The following is a 16,225-nucleotide window of genomic DNA, read 5'->3' as shown; positions in this document are numbered from 1 at the left end:
GGGAAATTCACAATGGCCATGATTTATGGGCTGAATTACTTCGGATCCTCCTTAGTGGGCCCAGCTTGGGCATGTGCTCCAGGAATGCAGACGCCGGCAGCCTGCAGGGCCATTTGTGCCCACGGGGAAAGGGGAGGGGACTGCAGGGCAGGCGCCAGCCTCGGTGGAGGAGGTGTCACACCCGTGGGAGACGGCAGGGAGAGACTGAGCTGACTGCCTGGTGGAACCAGTATAGGCTAGAAGTTGAGTGCCCCTCCCCTGGGTCACACGCTGCAAAGAGGGGTGGAAAGAAGAGGGGGTATGGAGTCCGGCTGCCCTGGGTTCAAATTCTGGCTAATTGGCTGTGTGACCTGGGGCAGAGGGCTTAACCTCCCCGAGCCTCCATGTCCTCCTCTGTAAGATCTACTCACCTCCCAGGATTGCTCTGTGTTAAATGAGATGGGGGTGTGTGGACGGACAGCACCCAAGAGTAGCTGGATTCCCATACGATGACTGGAGGCGAGGCCTCAGTCATGGCAGGATCATCACTTAGCAGAGCTCTGCTAGTGTTTGCTGGGCCCACGCGTGCCAGGTGTGTGCTGCTTGCTAAGGGAGACACGACTGATAATTTAACCTCCTGCCCCAAGAGCCCCTTCAAGCTTCCCTGTGATTCGGGGAAGGCACTCCTCCCTCCCCGTATCCACACAGGTCCCTGTGGCTGCAAACAGCCATCCGGAGCCTTCTAGAAGGCACTTGGGTCTTGCCATCGGTGGGGCTGAGCCCACATGTCTCCCCGGAGCCCCTTGTCTTTCCTGGAAGACACTAAGGATTATGGGTTGGATTGTGGCACATAAACCTCATGCCCCTCTCAGCCTTGGGAACAGAAGCCCAAACAGAAAGCACAGCTGACAGTTGTAATGAACTCTCCTGCATTATTGCTGCGCTGACTTGAGTTGTGCAGTGTGTATCCAGACAGGGGCTAAAGAATTACTTTGAGAAATAGGAAGCCATTACTGAACTGGCAGCTGGCTTTCCCAAGACGCTTGGCAGGAGGCAGGGACAGTGGGAAGGAGTACCTTTGGCCTCAGCAGACGTGGATGAGTCCTGATCCTGCCTTCTGGTTAGCCCGGTGGGCAGTCACCCCGCCTCTCTGAGCCTTATGTTCCATAACCTGAAACGGGGTCATTTATGAATGGGCTGGGAGAATTGGAAGATCCCCCACCCTCCACAGTTAGAAACAGCATCGCAAGGTCACCTTGGATGGGGGTAGCGTCTCCTTCTTGGCTTGGGCTACAGGGGCGGTGGGAACCAAGCTTGGCCTCCTTTTGCTTTGGAAACCGGTCTTGGTCTTGGACTTGAGGCTTGGGGCACTGTGGGGCTGTGTCTACCTGCCAGCCTGATGGGATGGGTGGACTGCCTGGCCCCCTCTCTTCTCCCCACCTTCGGCTCCAGATCAAACAAGCCACCCCTTTGCAGGCAGCTTGGAGCTTGGGCGTGGACGGTGTGTAGTAGCTTCAGCCGCGCACAGTAGCGCAGCCACGAACAGGGGACCGGTTCGCAAGGGTGAGCCGCTGCCAAGCCCTAGGTCATTTTGCAGCATTTTTGCAGGGAACGTTTAAATCTCATGTTACTGTGTCCTTTACAGCAAATATGAGTATTTATGCTCAATGATCTCTCCAGTCAATATTAGCCTTTTGCTTATTATAAAAGCCCTCCTGTTTGTTCCAGAAATGAGTAAGAGTGATCCAGGCAACCCTCCCTTTAAGAAAATCCAGTACGTAGGACTCTGCATTCACAAAAGAGGCGTGGATTATGTACCTTTGTGTTACAAAAGGTTATTTTAAAGGGAAGGATTTAATGCAAGGATTACTTTTCAATTGAATGCCCCCAGCCCTGGGACCTTGATTTGGGGGAGTTTAATCCCAAAGTGCGTCTTGAACGTAAATAAGGCAGGTGTATTTGACTTGCAAAGCTCACGTGACACTGACTCGTTAGTAAATAACAACAGGCCGGTGCAAGACGAGGCTTATTTTTGAGAACTTTGCAAATAAGGAAAACGAGCTCCCCACCCCGTTTTTGGCTCTTCCCTATTCTGTTCACCTTCATAGACTTAGCAAGCAGGAGACATGAAACCCACCCCCAGTGCCAGATGAGATGAGTCTGGGCTTTAGGCAATTTTTTTTTTTTTAAGCCACTGAAACAGGCCTGGCACGTAGCAAGCTCGTCTGGCATTCCACTGGCCGGGCTACATCCTGAGGGTCAGCCAGCAGGGATGCAGGATGCCACTTCTCCCTGTTGGTGTCCTGGCCTCTGAGCCTCAGTAGTGTCATCTGTTCAGTGGGAACAGTTCTGCTGCGTCTTTTTCACACGTGGGGAAAGCCCGATGATTTCCCAAGTGCCCTCCCAGCTCTCGAATATGAAATTCCATCCAAGTCCTGCTGTTGAGAGCACCCTCGTCAGCCAGTGTGGTGCCGGGCCCTGGGGGAGGAGGGGCAGAGGTGAGTGACGCCTCATCCCAGGTCAGCCTGCTCGCAGGTGGGTGCGGTGGAGACACATGCCCTCCTGGTGACAGCATCAAAGAGTGTCACAGAGGAGGGGCCCTGTGAGTCAGACCCAGGCTTTTTAAAGGAGGTGACATCAGGGTCTTGACGGTTGGGTAAGGGTCTGACAGACTTTGGGGGATGAGGAAGGAAACGTGTATTCATCAAGTGCCAGTTACTGCTGTTAGGCCCCTTGTGACCCCCACCCCCACCCCACCCACGCCTTCCAGTGAGTTACGCCGGCTTCATGGGTGTCCAGCCTGTGCCCCACCCAGGGCCCCCGCGCAGAAGGGGCCTCCGCTCAATTTAATGCTCTTCTTTCACCATTGAAACCCTGAATAAGTTCACTTGTGTCTTTTTAAGATTCCCCATATAAGTGATATCATATGGTATCTGTCATTCTTTTTCTGACTTACTTCACTTAATGTGATCATCTCTAAGGCCACCCTTGCAGAGACATGCTGCTATAGATAAAGTAGATAAACAACAGGGGCCTACTTATAGCACAGGGGACTATATTCAATACCTTGTAAAACCTATAATGAAAAAGAACATGAAAAGGTATATATATATATATATATATATATATATATATATAAAACTGAATCACTGTGCTGTACACCAGAAACTAACACAACATTGTAAATTGATTATCCTTTTTTTCTTTTAATAGAGGTACTGGGGATTGAACCCAGGACCTTTTGAACAAGGGGCCCTGCATTTTGCACTGGGCACTTTGCACTGGGCACCCCCCAAATTAGGTAGCTGGTGCCAGCACTCAGAGATAGAATCACCTGCCCACAGTAATCCAGCTGTTGGGATCTGTACCAGTTGACCTCTCTGCTGCCAGGGGTCTGAGAATTTTCTAGATCAAGAGGGAGTGGGATGGACAAAGTACATACAGAGTGGGGTGTTCAAGTCACAGGGAGCTACGGGATCCCAATAGCAGGCGGTGGTGAGGGCAAGGGTTTGAGGGGCCTGGGCTATGGGGGCCTCACCTGGTTACCCCCCAGGATATTTCTGCGCCAGTGTGGGTTTCTTCCCGAGAGGTGATGAGACAGGCTGGTGGAGGGCAGTTGTAAGGTACTGGGTTTTTATGGCTTTACACTGTGTCCACGTAGAAAGTCTGAGGCAGGAGGTTTGCCAATAAAACTCAAATTGTATTTGGAAGTAAAAGAGAAATGGAGGTACCCCGAGTTCCCCCAGCTCTGGGAGCCTGCAGGGCAGGACGGTGCCCGCACGTGGGCTCCCTCGAAGCACCCCGCCAGCTGCCGCAGACCAGCTTCCCTGCCCCTCTGACGCATGCCTGGGCTGTCCCCGTCTGACCCCCAAAGGGCCGATTTTGTTCTCTGGGGTCTCAGATTCAACAGCGAAGTTGAATTGAATCAGCGAACTTTGGCACTTGAAGCCGAAGGTGAAAACCCGGGCTGAGACAGGAATCCCGCGGAGCAGCCCCGGGGCCTGGTTCACACGTGAATTCAGTTCAGCCCTCAGCGGTGCAGACCTGCAGGCGGGGAGGATGTGGGGGGCCTCTTTCCTGGGGACCCAGGTACCCAGCTGCAAGATCTTGCACAAACAGCGTTGTTTTAGAATCTTTCCAGGGGCAGCATGAAAAGCCGAGCTTTCCCACCCCAGGGGGTCTCTGAGGACGAAAACAAACAAACTTAATTCAGAGCCTGACTTTGTGATAAAACAAAAGAGGACTTGGAATGGGAGCAAAGTTCAGAGTGTTTTGTTGCAGAAACTGGTTCCCTCTTGAAAATGCGGACTGATTTTATAAGCTGCTTATAAGCCAGCCCTCCCCTCCCCTCGCAGACAGACACTTTTCACGGTCCTTCCCTCCAAGGGCACAGGGAACCAGAATTCTCCCACCCACACTCGGTTCCCTGCCAGAGATCTGAGTGGTTTCCCCGCCCTGCCTCCTTGAAGTTTCATCTTTTACGGTTGTTGGGGCTTCCTTTACGGGGGTCGGGCCGGGCTAGGCAAGGCACCCCAATGCCTCTGGGGTACAGTGTGAATGATCAGGGCCGGTGGAGATCAATGCAGTGGTCTCAGTGTGGCTCTCAGAAGCTGTAGCTGCCTGCAAGGTGTTTTTAAGAAGGGAGCTTGGACTACAGGGCACTGAGGCCTGGGGAGAAAAGCAGTGCCCCTGGGCCCAGGGGACCTGGAACAATCTTGCCGGGGCTGCAGGGCAAGAAAGATGCTGATGGAAGCGGGGGCCCTTGCCCACTGGAGGAGTACATCCTGGTAGGTGCTGGGGAAGCTGCCTGTCGTGGAGACCCTGAGCACACCTGCACATTAGGGCCCCGGTAAAAGTTTGTTTTATGTCAGGATTGCAAGAGGAGCTCATTTTTTCAGGACTGGTCTGAATCCTGCACGAGATACAAGGCTGGAAGCCTTACCCACCTCAGCCCGGGCCTCCACTTTGTTCCACTGGAGACGTGGGGCCAAGCAGGCCAGGGTCAGGGCGCCAAGGCCGAGAGAAAGTCCTTCCTGCCGGGCCCAGCAGGCCTCTCCCTGGAGAAGGTTGCTTATGACCCAGCTGGGCGGCCACTGACTCCTTATACTCCCCTCCCCCTAAACCCCTCCGGGGTTGGGGCCCCCAGGGACTCCTCCGAAGAGCAGAGGGAGCAGATGAGGCAGCACGAAGGGCAGACGGAAAATGGCTCTGAGTCAGGCCATCCGGTGAGGATTCCCGCACTGCGTTGCTGTGTGGCCTCTCTGACTTGGGGTGTGTCCTCTGAGAATGGGGTTATTTAATTCTCCCTCCTGGACTTGGGACAGTGGAGATGCAGACCGGGTGAAGAGCACCCAGCACCCAGCACCTCCCATCCTCTGGGGACTCAGCCAGGGTGAACAGCCCTATTCCAGGATCACCCTTCATTATTTGCAGGGCATTTAGAAAATACTGTGTGTTGTGGTGGTGGGAGTGCATAGGAGAAACTATATATATAAGTGTGTGCATTTGCAGGGCTGCATAGGGCCATAGGTAGCTGTTACAAGGCATGGTGTTTGAAAACCCACTGCCTTCCCTGAAGGTGGGCAGCGTGTGCTGGAGCAGTGATCCCCACATTGCCACATCCTAGGGCCCCTTTGAATGTCCAGCCTATAGGTTGCAACCCTGAGAGCGTAATGCAAAGTCCCTGTCTCTAGAGAGACGTGAACTTGACTCCCAGCTTTGCACCTCCCAGGTGAGGACTGTGGACACATTACCTGACTCTCAGGCCTTAGCTCTCCTTAAATGGGAATCACCAAGAGGATTAACAGTTGAGATCGTGCATTTAAAGTGCTTTATACTAGCAACCTCAATACCCATCAACAGATGATTGGATGAAGAAGTTGTGGTGTAGATATTTCTACAGTGGAATACTACTCAGCCATAAAAAAGAAACGAAGTCCTACCATTTGCAGCAACATGGTTGGACCTAGAGATTATCATACTAAATGAAGTAAGTCAAAGACAAATGTCATGTGACATCACTTATATGTGGGACCTAAAAAAATTATACAAACAAATTTATTAACAAAACAGAAATAGACTCACAGACATAGATAACAAACTTAAGGTTACCAAAGGGCAAAGGGTAAGGAAGGGATAAATTAGGAATTTGAGATTAGCAGATACAAATTACAGTATATAAAATAGATAACAAGGTTGTACTGTAGCACAGAACTATATCCAATAATTTGTAATAATGAAAAAGAATATATTTATATAACTGGATCAGTACACTGTAGACTGGAATCTGCCACAACATTGTAAATCAACTATACTTAAATAAAAAATTTAAAAATTAAGTGCTTCATCCTCTGCCTGGAATTTGGTGAAGGTTCAGTAAGTGTTGGCTGGTTTATCAATACGACTGGCTGGTTTATTTTATTAATATTACTACTAGTTCTACTAATATTCCTCTTAGTACAATTTCCCCTCAAGTCTCAGACTCTATTGGCACATTTTATCTTTGCAGATATAATTCTAATTCTGATATGAATGCGAATACTAACATGAATACCCTTATGAACTATACAGGCTGAGTCAATCTATTAAATAATTTATACAAATAACAGAGATAAGACTGGATGATGATAATAATATTAGTTTTAAAAAAACCCCAATAAGTGTTACTTAGTGCTTAGTTTTGAATTGGGCATTATTTGATGTACTTGAAATTACTCCCAACAGCTCGAGGCAGTAAGCTCTGACTGCATTTCCATTTTACAGATTAGGAGACTGAGGCCCAGGAGATTGAAGTCACTTGCCTAAGATTTCACAGCTGGCGACTGGCAGAGCTGACATGCACATGCAGGCAGCCAGCTTTGCTCTGGCCCACGCGCTTTCTTTCTCTTTTTTTCCTCCCATGCGCTTTCCTGATCCAGCCCCTTGCAGGAGAAACCCAACTGGTCCGAGCAGCCCTATTGCTAATTCCCCCGGTAACCTTGGCAAGTTACTTTACCTCTTTGGGCCTCAGTTTTTGCATCTGCAGAATCGTGACTTCTGGCCACATGGACTGCGCGTTTCCTGGCCTCCCTCCTCCCCTCGGTGTCATTCTTTCTTGGTACTCCCGCTTCTTAGGGGTAAGCCACCCCCCAAGCAGAGCGGCCGGTCAACTGTCCGGAGGGTGGTGGCAAAACACAGCCCTTGGCCCCAGAGACCAGCAGCTGAAAGGGCCCCTAGGTGGACCCAGTGCAGGCGGTGGCGGTGGCCAGACCGCCCGTGATGTAATGACCGATTAGGAACTTCCTCTTGGAAGCCTGGCTTCCTCTAGGGGCCAAAGGTGCTGGAGCTGAGGTGGGGGTGGGGAGGGGCGGGTGGGAGCGAATAAGAGGAAACTCCTGTCAGCTGGGCCCTGCTTTTGGAAAGAGTTCAGCGGAGAGGCTCGTTCTAAGCTGTTGACCATTAACATGGCCCTATGCACATTCCTTCTCTGCTTTTACTGCCGGAGCCCAGTGGATAAAGGGCTAGTCTCCCCCTCCCTTGACAAAGAAAAAAAAAAAGGAGCCTCTAATTAATGCTGCATCTCTGGACTTGCTGCAAAACCTGAAGCCATTTCTGCAGCTTAAAATGACAAAGGAAGGTTAAGTGGAAACTTCTTTTTCCCCCTTAAGTTTGATAACAAAAACTACTTATCTAATGGGCAAACAAGGCTTTTAAAGGGGTGTTAGGTTAACCAGATGCAGGGCCACGTAATTACTCCCAGGCCTGGGAGCCGCAGATGAAAAAGCTGCCGGTTGGACGGGAACTTAAAGCCACAGGCATGACATGGGACAGAAGAAAGGCGTTTTCCAGGAGGGCAGGAGGCCCCAGCGGGGCCCTGTGCGAAGGGGATCGGAAAAGCCAGCCCTCGGCCCCTCTCTGGCTCTGCCGCCAACTTGCTGGGTGACCCTGGGCGAGTCACTTAACTTCTCTGGGCCTCTGAGTCTCCGAGTCTCCCTTCCCAGCTCTCAGTGGGGTCTGCTGCTGCTTCTTTGCTCTCTGAGGTGTGGCTGAGCCAGCCCTTTCCACCCAGCCCCAGGAGAGGCAGAGGCTGCTGTGGCCCAAGGCAGTGTGAAGCAGCAGCCAGAGCTTTGAACTTGGAGGAGTATGAGCGATCCAGCTCATGCAGACTCTGAGCCTTACATCGACCTTCCTTCAAGTCTAAGGGGTGGGAGACTTGAATTTGGGCACATCTCTGGTTCGCCTCCCAGGATGGATGAGTCCAAGGCAGTCTGGCCCACTGGAAAGGGGGGAATCACAAAGAAAACAAGCTGCCTTGCGTGCACGCAGGCTTTGGGAGCGTGCAGCCCACGGGAGAGCACAAAGGAACGTTCCTGCCCTTTGTTTTGACAGAAAACTGCTGATTCGAAGAAGCTAAAGGCTTTTCTTAGGATTTCAGCTCTCCCCGCCTCCCTCAGGCTGCAGTTGGCCCCCTTGGTGCCCCAGCACCCCCACAAAATTACACGTTGGGCTCACAGCACCCTCCCTGGGCAGAGAGACCACGAGGAGGGAATGCCAGCCATTGGAGGGGCCGGCTCCAGTGCAGGGGAGAGGACCCACTGGCGGGCCAGCCGTCTCCTGCCCACCGCAGCCATCCACCACCCTCTGGTGGCAGGAATGTGGGTGTCACCGGGAGGCCAGGCCAGGGTGGAAACACAGGGGCTGTCCCCTGCGCTGCCTCGGAGCGCTGCTGGGGCCACTCCAGGACAGCCACAGAGGGCTGGCCTCGCAGTGCACGTCCAACTTTCTTCATTGTAATTCTTTCACGGCATCCTACCTACAATGAGACACACACAGCTCCCTAGTGACAACCCGGGTTCCTATGGTACCAGTCAAGATAACAGATGTTTCCAGCACCCCGGAAAGTTCCCTTATAAAAGCGCCTTCTCCATCACCCCTGCTCCCCAGAGGAGTATCTCTGCTCTGATTTTTGTCACCATAGGTTAGTTTCGTCTACTCAAGAATTTCATACAAATGGAAACAAGCAGCACATTCTTTTTCGCTCAGCACAGTGCATCTGAGATTCACCCACATTGTTGTGTATGTCAGTAGTTTTCCTTTTATTGGTGAGTTGTGTTCTGCCGTATAGATGCACTTTATTTTTGTTTATCCATTGTCAGTCTGGGCAACGATACCATAAATTGGGTGGCTTAAATAATGCATCTATTTCTCACAGTTCTGGAGGCTGGGAAGTCCAAGATCAAGGTGCCCCTGGAGTTGGTAGTGAGAGCCATTTCCTGGTTCATAGATGGCTGAGTTCTTGCTGTCTTCACGTGGGTGAGGGAGCTCTCTGGGGTCTCTTTTAAAGGGCACTGATCCCCATTCATGAGGGTTCTAGCCTCATGAACAATCACCTCCCAAAGATCCTACCTTCTGTCACACTGGGGGTTAGGATTTCCAACATATGAATTTGGAGGGGCACAAACATTCAGTCCATAACATCCATCCTCCTGTTGATGGGCTTCTGAGCTGCTTTCCAAGTTAGGGTGATGACAACATTCACGAAATCACAGAAACGTAGAACCCATTGTTCAGATGGGAAGACTGAGGCCAGGAGAAGGGAGCTAACCTGCCTGGTCAGGGCCAGGAGGCAGGACACCTGGCTGCAGGACTCCTGAGCCGCGGCCTGGCGCTGCCCTGCCAGATCGACGACCCCAGCCATCGCGCCAGACCGCGCCCCTCCTCTCCCTCTCCCCCTCCCTCCGGAACCCTCCCCGCCGGGACCCAGAGCCTGGCTGGGAACTAGGCCAGGCTCTGAGCAGGGGGTAGTGAGCAGGAGTTTCGGTCAGAGCGCGGTCATCTTTGATGTTGTTCACTCGGGTCTGACTCCCTGGTATTTATTTGCAATTAAGGAGCTGGTTCCTAATTAGGCTGATGGCGGGACCGCAGCCTTGGAGCCACGAGAAGAAAAAGATCTTCTGCAAGAGACGGTTCCCTCGCACCCTGAGGGGCAGCCCAGGCTGCAGACGAGAGGCGTGGTGGGTGGAGTGGGGCTCTGCGTCTGTGGGAAGTGGAGGGGGGACCCTGGGTTTGGGGGCACCTGCCTTCTCGCTCCCAGAGAGCATGTCAGCTGGTGTTGAACATATGGCATAAGGTCTGAATACGTGTGCGTGTGTGTGTGTGTGTGTGTGTGTGAGTGAACAGAGTCCCAGGAGCACCCATCTTTGTTCCACACATTCAGTTACTCATTGCTTCATCCCTCATTCCTTTTCTTACAGAGCACCTCTCTGCCCCTCAGGTACCACGCTGGGAGCTAAACCTTAACATGTGTAAAGTGCTTTACAGTTTACAAAGGGCATTGCTATCTACTGTCCTACGGTAACCGCCCATGGCGATGACCTTGGGTCATGACCCCCGAACACCCCTAAAGAGCCCTGGCCCCGGAAGGGTTAGGCCAGCGCTGGGACGAATAAACATCAACTTCTCTCTGCTCCCAACCGATCTGCTGCCGGAGTTGTCCATTTTACAAATGGGGAGACTGAGGCTTGGGGACACTGAGTGGCTCATTCATGGCCATACATCCAGTCAGTGGTGAGAGCTTAGGTCTGTCTCACTTGGAAAGCTTTTGGATCACGTGACATGCATTAGATTAGAATTCCGGGGTCTTCAGTTCTGCCACCCAGTGCTGTGTGTCCTTAGGCGAGGTACCCTGGACCCCTGGGAGCCATCTTAGGGGCACAAGGACATTGGACTCACTTGGTGGTTCCCACAGGCCAGTCTCGGGACTAAGTTGTCATTAGCCCACAGTGAAAGAAAGAAGAAAATTTCTTAAAATCTAAATGTATGAGCTTTAAATTTCTGACTTAGGTCCTACGTCTTTTGTTAGTATCAGATTATACTTTCTTTTGTGTAGTGACAGGAGGCGGTCGTGGGGTTTTTAGTAAATCTGTATGTGACAAAATAAAACCGTGGTAACCCTGTGACGTTCCCAGCCCTTCTGTTAAATAGTGTGTTGGTCTGTAAAAGCCCAAAGCATTGGGGCTCCCTGGACAAGATGATGCCAGAGGGGACCCTCAGCCTCTGGAGCCCCGAGACCCCAAGAGCTAGGTGGGGATGGGGAGCCCCAGCCTGGTGATGGCCTCACCTGCTGGCTTGCTTTCTCCGGACCAGACCTGAGACACTGGTCCTTGCCCCGTGTCCCCCTGGGCCTGAGGCCATCGGCCCCACCTACTGGGCAGGATTCCCATGGCGGGTAGGGGTGAGGGCAGTGTGCCGACACTTGGGCTGTATTTTATTTCCTTCCTCCTCCCCTTGTAGCACGTTCTAAGCGCACCCAAGGGGTATATGCAGACTTGGGACAGACGCAGAGAGGACTGAGACCCACCCCTTCCTACATGAGAGTCGAGGCCAGCCAGGGGCACTGACCAGCAGCACAGACACCTGCTCAGGCCAAGGGAGGGGCTGCATTTAAGGCTCTAGGTGCACGGGACGGAGAGGTCAGAGAGGGCTTCTCAGAGGCAGCAGTCTATCTCCTGGAATTTGGACGACTTGGCCCGCAGCCTAGGCCTGATGAGGTGTTACCCAGTCTGCTCAACCAAAGAGGCCGTGGGAGGTGAGGCCTGGCCCAGGGAAGCGTCCCTGAGCCAGACAGTTGGGGTAGGCTGAACCCTAGGGCACAGGGTACCATCCCCGTGAGGAGCCCTGGGGCAAGGCCAGGACACAGATCTTGATGAGGTGGGAGGAGAGGATGGGAGGGCATTTGGCGGGGCTGGGGTGGGAGGTGCTGAGACTCAGAGGGGGACAGGAAGGCACACTTGGCCTTGAATTAAAAGCCTTTTAGGAGCTGGGAGAGAGGAAGTGCCCCACCCCCTCAGTCCAATTACCCCACACTCCCTGACCGTTAAAACTGCCTCTTTGCCTTTTAACAATGGAGTGGCTACACCCTGGGACAGAGCTGCCACTTTCAGACTAGGGCGCCCCTCTCTGAGCCTTATCTGAAGGGGGGAGTAACAGGAATCCCTCCCTCAGTAAGACTGTGTGTCTTCAGGAAGCTGGTGGGTAAGCACCATGAGAGCAGCCGTGGTTACAGAGAGGGAAACTGAGGCCTAGCAGATGGGGAGACTTGCTTGGTACATGGGTTTCATGGGGAGCCTGCAGGGAGTATGGAGGAGGGCTCCCCTCACGAGTGTGGCTCCAGCACTCACTAGTGTGTACCCTCGACCCATATAGCACCTCCCTGGGCCTCAGTTTCCACTTCTGTGAGATGGGGTGATAACAGAGGTGGACCAGGGCTGGTATACAGAAGGCACCCAGCTCATGGAAGGCACCCCGGGATGCCTGTTGCCCATCTTGTCACCGCACGTTCTTCGGGCACAGCGTCATTGCTTCCCTACCTCTCTGTGCCCAAGGCACTCAAGGAATTCTTGTTGCTGGGGGAGAAGGTTGATGCTGCAGTTTCATGGCCAGGGATGGGATGTGGTGCTCTCCTAGCTCTTGGGAACGCTCAGGCCAGTGCCGGAGGGATGGGTGAAGAAGAGGGCAATGGTTTGGGGTGTTCCTGGCTGCCCACCTGCTGGGACTGGCTTAGTGTCCGCACCTGCATCACCCACTGAGGGCTAGAGCTGTCTCTTTGCCTGCTGGCTAAGGAGGAAGTCAGCTGAGGGCAGAGAGCAGAGCCTCTTTCCAACCCCCCGCCCAGAACATCAGCTGGAACCATGAGGGGCCTGGATGGGGACTGTGAGACAGAATGATATGTCCTTGGCGGGGGGGGGGGGGGCAGAGGGGGGCTGGGGACCTGTGGCTGGGACCTTAATGCCAGGCAGAGGGTGAGGAGCATGCCCTCTGGGGCTGTGCCCAGGCCTGGGCCACAGTAGAGCGGGCAGCCTACAGGAGGCCCCTTAGGAGGACAGTTTCCTGCCAGGGGCTAGGAGGGCCAGCCCTAAGAGGACATCAGGGGCCCTGTCACCCTGCGGCTCTGGGGCTTTCAGACGGGGCTGGGCTGAAGGCAGACAGAGCTGACCTCACCCAAGCTCCTGCATGAAGTTGTCAGCAGTGCTTTCTCCCTTGGGTTTGACTGGACTTTGATCAGTTTCACTTGGAGAAGCTGCGCCATTAAGGGCCTCCGGCAGGTCCTCATCCGGCCTCCAGCGGACCTCCTCCCTCTGCAAAAGCCCCAGCCCAGCCTGTGTGGGAACCCATCACCCCGCTGGGCAGTCATGGGTGCCCACCTGCTTCTCAGAGCCGAGAGCTCAAAGGAGAGGCCAGATGTCAAAACCCTGCAGATCCTGAGAGCCGGCCACACACAAAAGCAGTGAGGAGGGGGCTGCCCTTCAAGACAGGCCCCGGCTTCTGTGTGGTGTAGGTCTGCGCTCAGAAAACTCTTACATTCACACAGTCAGGCAGAGCTGCCCCGAGCTGGAGTGAGAAGGGATTCCACGCATCATTCCAGACATTCCTTTTGGCTGTCTGGGGAAACTGAGGCCCAGAGAGGAGCCGCACACATCTGTGAGGGCTGGTGACCTGCAGCCCTTGAGGAGCGATTTCCTTCAGCGCTTAGAGGCCCTCAGCTTCTCTGTCTCACAGGGGGTGCTGTGGTTCTGGTGGAAACCTGCACTTCCTGCCAACAGAGGAAACTAGAGGACCGGGGGTTGGGGGTTACTGGGAGACTCCGCAAAATGCTCAAGGCTGAGGCTGAGACCACGATTCCGGGCTGGAACGGATCGAGGAGGCCATGTTCCTGACTCTACCCCGCCCTGAGTCCCCTCTATGGGGTGATTTAGGCCCCCGAATAGTTCAAGTTGAGGCTTGGACTGACCGGGTGCAAATCCTGGTTGGTGCCCCTCACTGACTGTATGGCTTTGGGCAGGCTGCTGGTGTCTGCCAAACCTTGGATCCTCACCTGTAAAATGAGAAGGTGGCCTCCTCAGAGCTGTGGGAGGACCCAGCGAGTCCCCTGTAGACGGAGAAGTGCAGGGCACAGCACCTGGAACGGTGGAGGGGCTCAGCGTTCCTCCCTCCTTTGGATGTACGGGTGCACGTCCTGCTGGCGCGCGCATGTGTGTGTGTGTGTGTGTACCTACAACATCTGGCGCACAGTAGGTGCCTTGCCTTCTCTGTAGGTCCTTCGTGTGTGTCTGGGGGTGGGGGGCGCCCCTGTGTGTTAAATTTGAGGACAAACCGGCACGTGGTGGGCGCTGCTGAGTGCTGGAAACCCCACCCACCCCCCAGCAGCCAGGCCGACGCCTCCCCACCCGGAATTAACATCCCCGTGCCCTGTGCTTCGCCCCGCAGACGCCAGCATGTCTCCGGATGCCACCAAGCCGAGCCACTGGTGCAGCGTGGCCTACTGGGAGCACCGGACACGTGTGGGCCGCCTCTACGCGGTGTACGACCAGGCCGTCAGCATCTTCTACGACCTACCTCAGGGCAGCGGCTTCTGCCTGGGCCAGCTCAACCTGGAGCAGCGCAGCGAGTCGGTGCGGCGCACGCGCAGCAAGATCGGCTTCGGCATCCTGCTCAGCAAGGAGCCCGACGGCGTGTGGGCCTACAACCGCGGCGAGCACCCCATCTTCGTCAACTCCCCGACGCTGGACGCGCCCGGCGGCCGCGCCCTGGTGGTCCGCAAGGTGCCCCCCGGCTACTCCATCAAGGTGTTCGACTTCGAGCGCTCCGGCCTGCTCCAGCACGGGCCCGAGCCCGACGCCGCCGACGGCCCCTACGACCCCAACAGCGTCCGCATCAGCTTCGCCAAGGGCTGGGGGCCCTGCTACTCCCGGCAGTTCATCACCTCCTGCCCCTGCTGGCTCGAGATCCTCCTGAACAACCACAGATAGCGCCCCGCCGCCCAACCCCCGCCCCGCCGCCGCTGGGGCTTAGGGCCCAGAGACGCAGCCCCTCCCCCCGGACGACCCTCCCCCACCCCCCAGATATCATCTACCTAGATTTAATATAAAGTTTTATATATTATATGGAAATATATATTATACTTGTAATTATGGAGTCATTTTTACAATGTAATTATTTATGTATGGTGCAATGTGTGTATATGGACAAAACAAGAAAGACGCACTTTGGCTTATAATACAGATATATTTTCTTTCTTTTCTTCCTTCCTCTTTTTTTTTTTTTTTTTTTTAAGAAAATGATACAGCAGAGCTAGGTGGAAAAGCCTGGGTTTGGTGTATGGTTTCTGAAATATTAATGGCCCAGACAAAAAGCTAATACCAGTCACACGTTGATAATAAAGTATTCGCAATATAGTTTTTTTTTTTTAACTGTCTTCTTTTTAACAAAGACGGATATGCAGGGCTCTTCAGTGGGTTTCTAACCCATCAGGCATCCTGAAACTTGGTTTCAGTCTTTTACCAGATAAAGAGGGACAGGATTCAGGGGGAGGAGGGAGGGCAATCCTGGGTAAGGTCTCGCCATCAGTGGGGGGGCTCATGCTTTGGCCTGGGGAACTCTCAGTCTGATGGAGATGACTCAGGTCACGCCTCCCACCTCTGAGCTAGAAGAAGACACTGATTCTCACCACTTTGGGGAAATGGCCTGAGGAAGAAAGACTGAGATGGTGGGTCTTGGACCCACCTACCTGAGCCCCAGGTGAAACCCCCTTTAGGACCTAGAGAGTCTACCCTCCCATCCCCCCACCAAACCGCTCAGAACCTGCCTGTCTGGGGCTGTAGTCATGATTTATGCAAAGGCAGGTGGTTTCTACTCTATAAAAGGGGAAAGTTGAGGTCCTGGAAGGGTAAATGACTAGCTCATGACACAGATCAAAGTTAGAAGTTACATCTAATTGTAGGACTGGAGCCACATTAAATCAGTTTTCACTCTTGAGAAAACTCAAAAAAGAAGGCCTTGTTGGCCAAATAACTAATGGGAATGCTACATTGTATATCTTCTTTCTTGGGAGATTTACATTAGCCTATTAAATGCTCTGAAAAGTCCCATGTATTATCTACCGCTGCAAAATAAATTATCCTAAAACTTGGCAGCTTGAAACAACCAACATTTATTATCACACAGTTTCTGTGTTCAGGAATGCAGGAGCAGCTTGGCTGGGTGGTTCTGGTTCAGGGTCTCATGAGGCTGCAGTCAAGCTGTCGGCCAGGGCTGCAGTCATCAGAGGCTGCAGGACCCACTTCCAAGCTCACTCACGTGGCTGTTAGCTGGAGGCCTCAGTTCCTCGCCACGTAGGCCTCCACGGGGCTACTCGTGACGTGGCTTTCCCCAGGGCAACTGATCCGAAAGAGAGCCCGGGAGTGAAGCTGCCATCTTTCATAACTTTATC

General features: G+C 53.4%; 1 protein-coding gene across 3 annotated transcripts in view; it reads left to right on the top strand.

Annotated features, from left to right (window-relative positions):
- SMAD6 (SMAD family member 6) overlaps nucleotides 1–15,074 on the top strand; it is a 75,823-nt gene extending 60,749 nt beyond the window's left edge. For all 3 annotated transcript variants that reach the window (XM_072962198.1, XM_072962197.1, XM_072962196.1), the window contains one exon: nucleotides 14,224–15,074. In XM_072962198.1, coding sequence (XP_072818299.1) covers nucleotides 14,224–14,765 — 542 coding nt within the window. In that variant the 3' untranslated portion in view covers nucleotides 14,766–15,074. The remainder of the gene's footprint in view (nucleotides 1–14,223) is intronic.
- Nucleotides 15,075–16,225: the final 1,151 nt, after the last annotated feature.

Source organism: Vicugna pacos, chromosome 6 (genome assembly GCF_048564905.1).
Source record: "Vicugna pacos chromosome 6, VicPac4, whole genome shotgun sequence".
Classification (NCBI taxonomy): domain Eukaryota; kingdom Metazoa; phylum Chordata; class Mammalia; order Artiodactyla; family Camelidae; genus Vicugna; species Vicugna pacos.
Note: the sequence above shows the minus strand (reverse complement) of the source record. Positions and strands in the feature narration are given on the sequence as shown.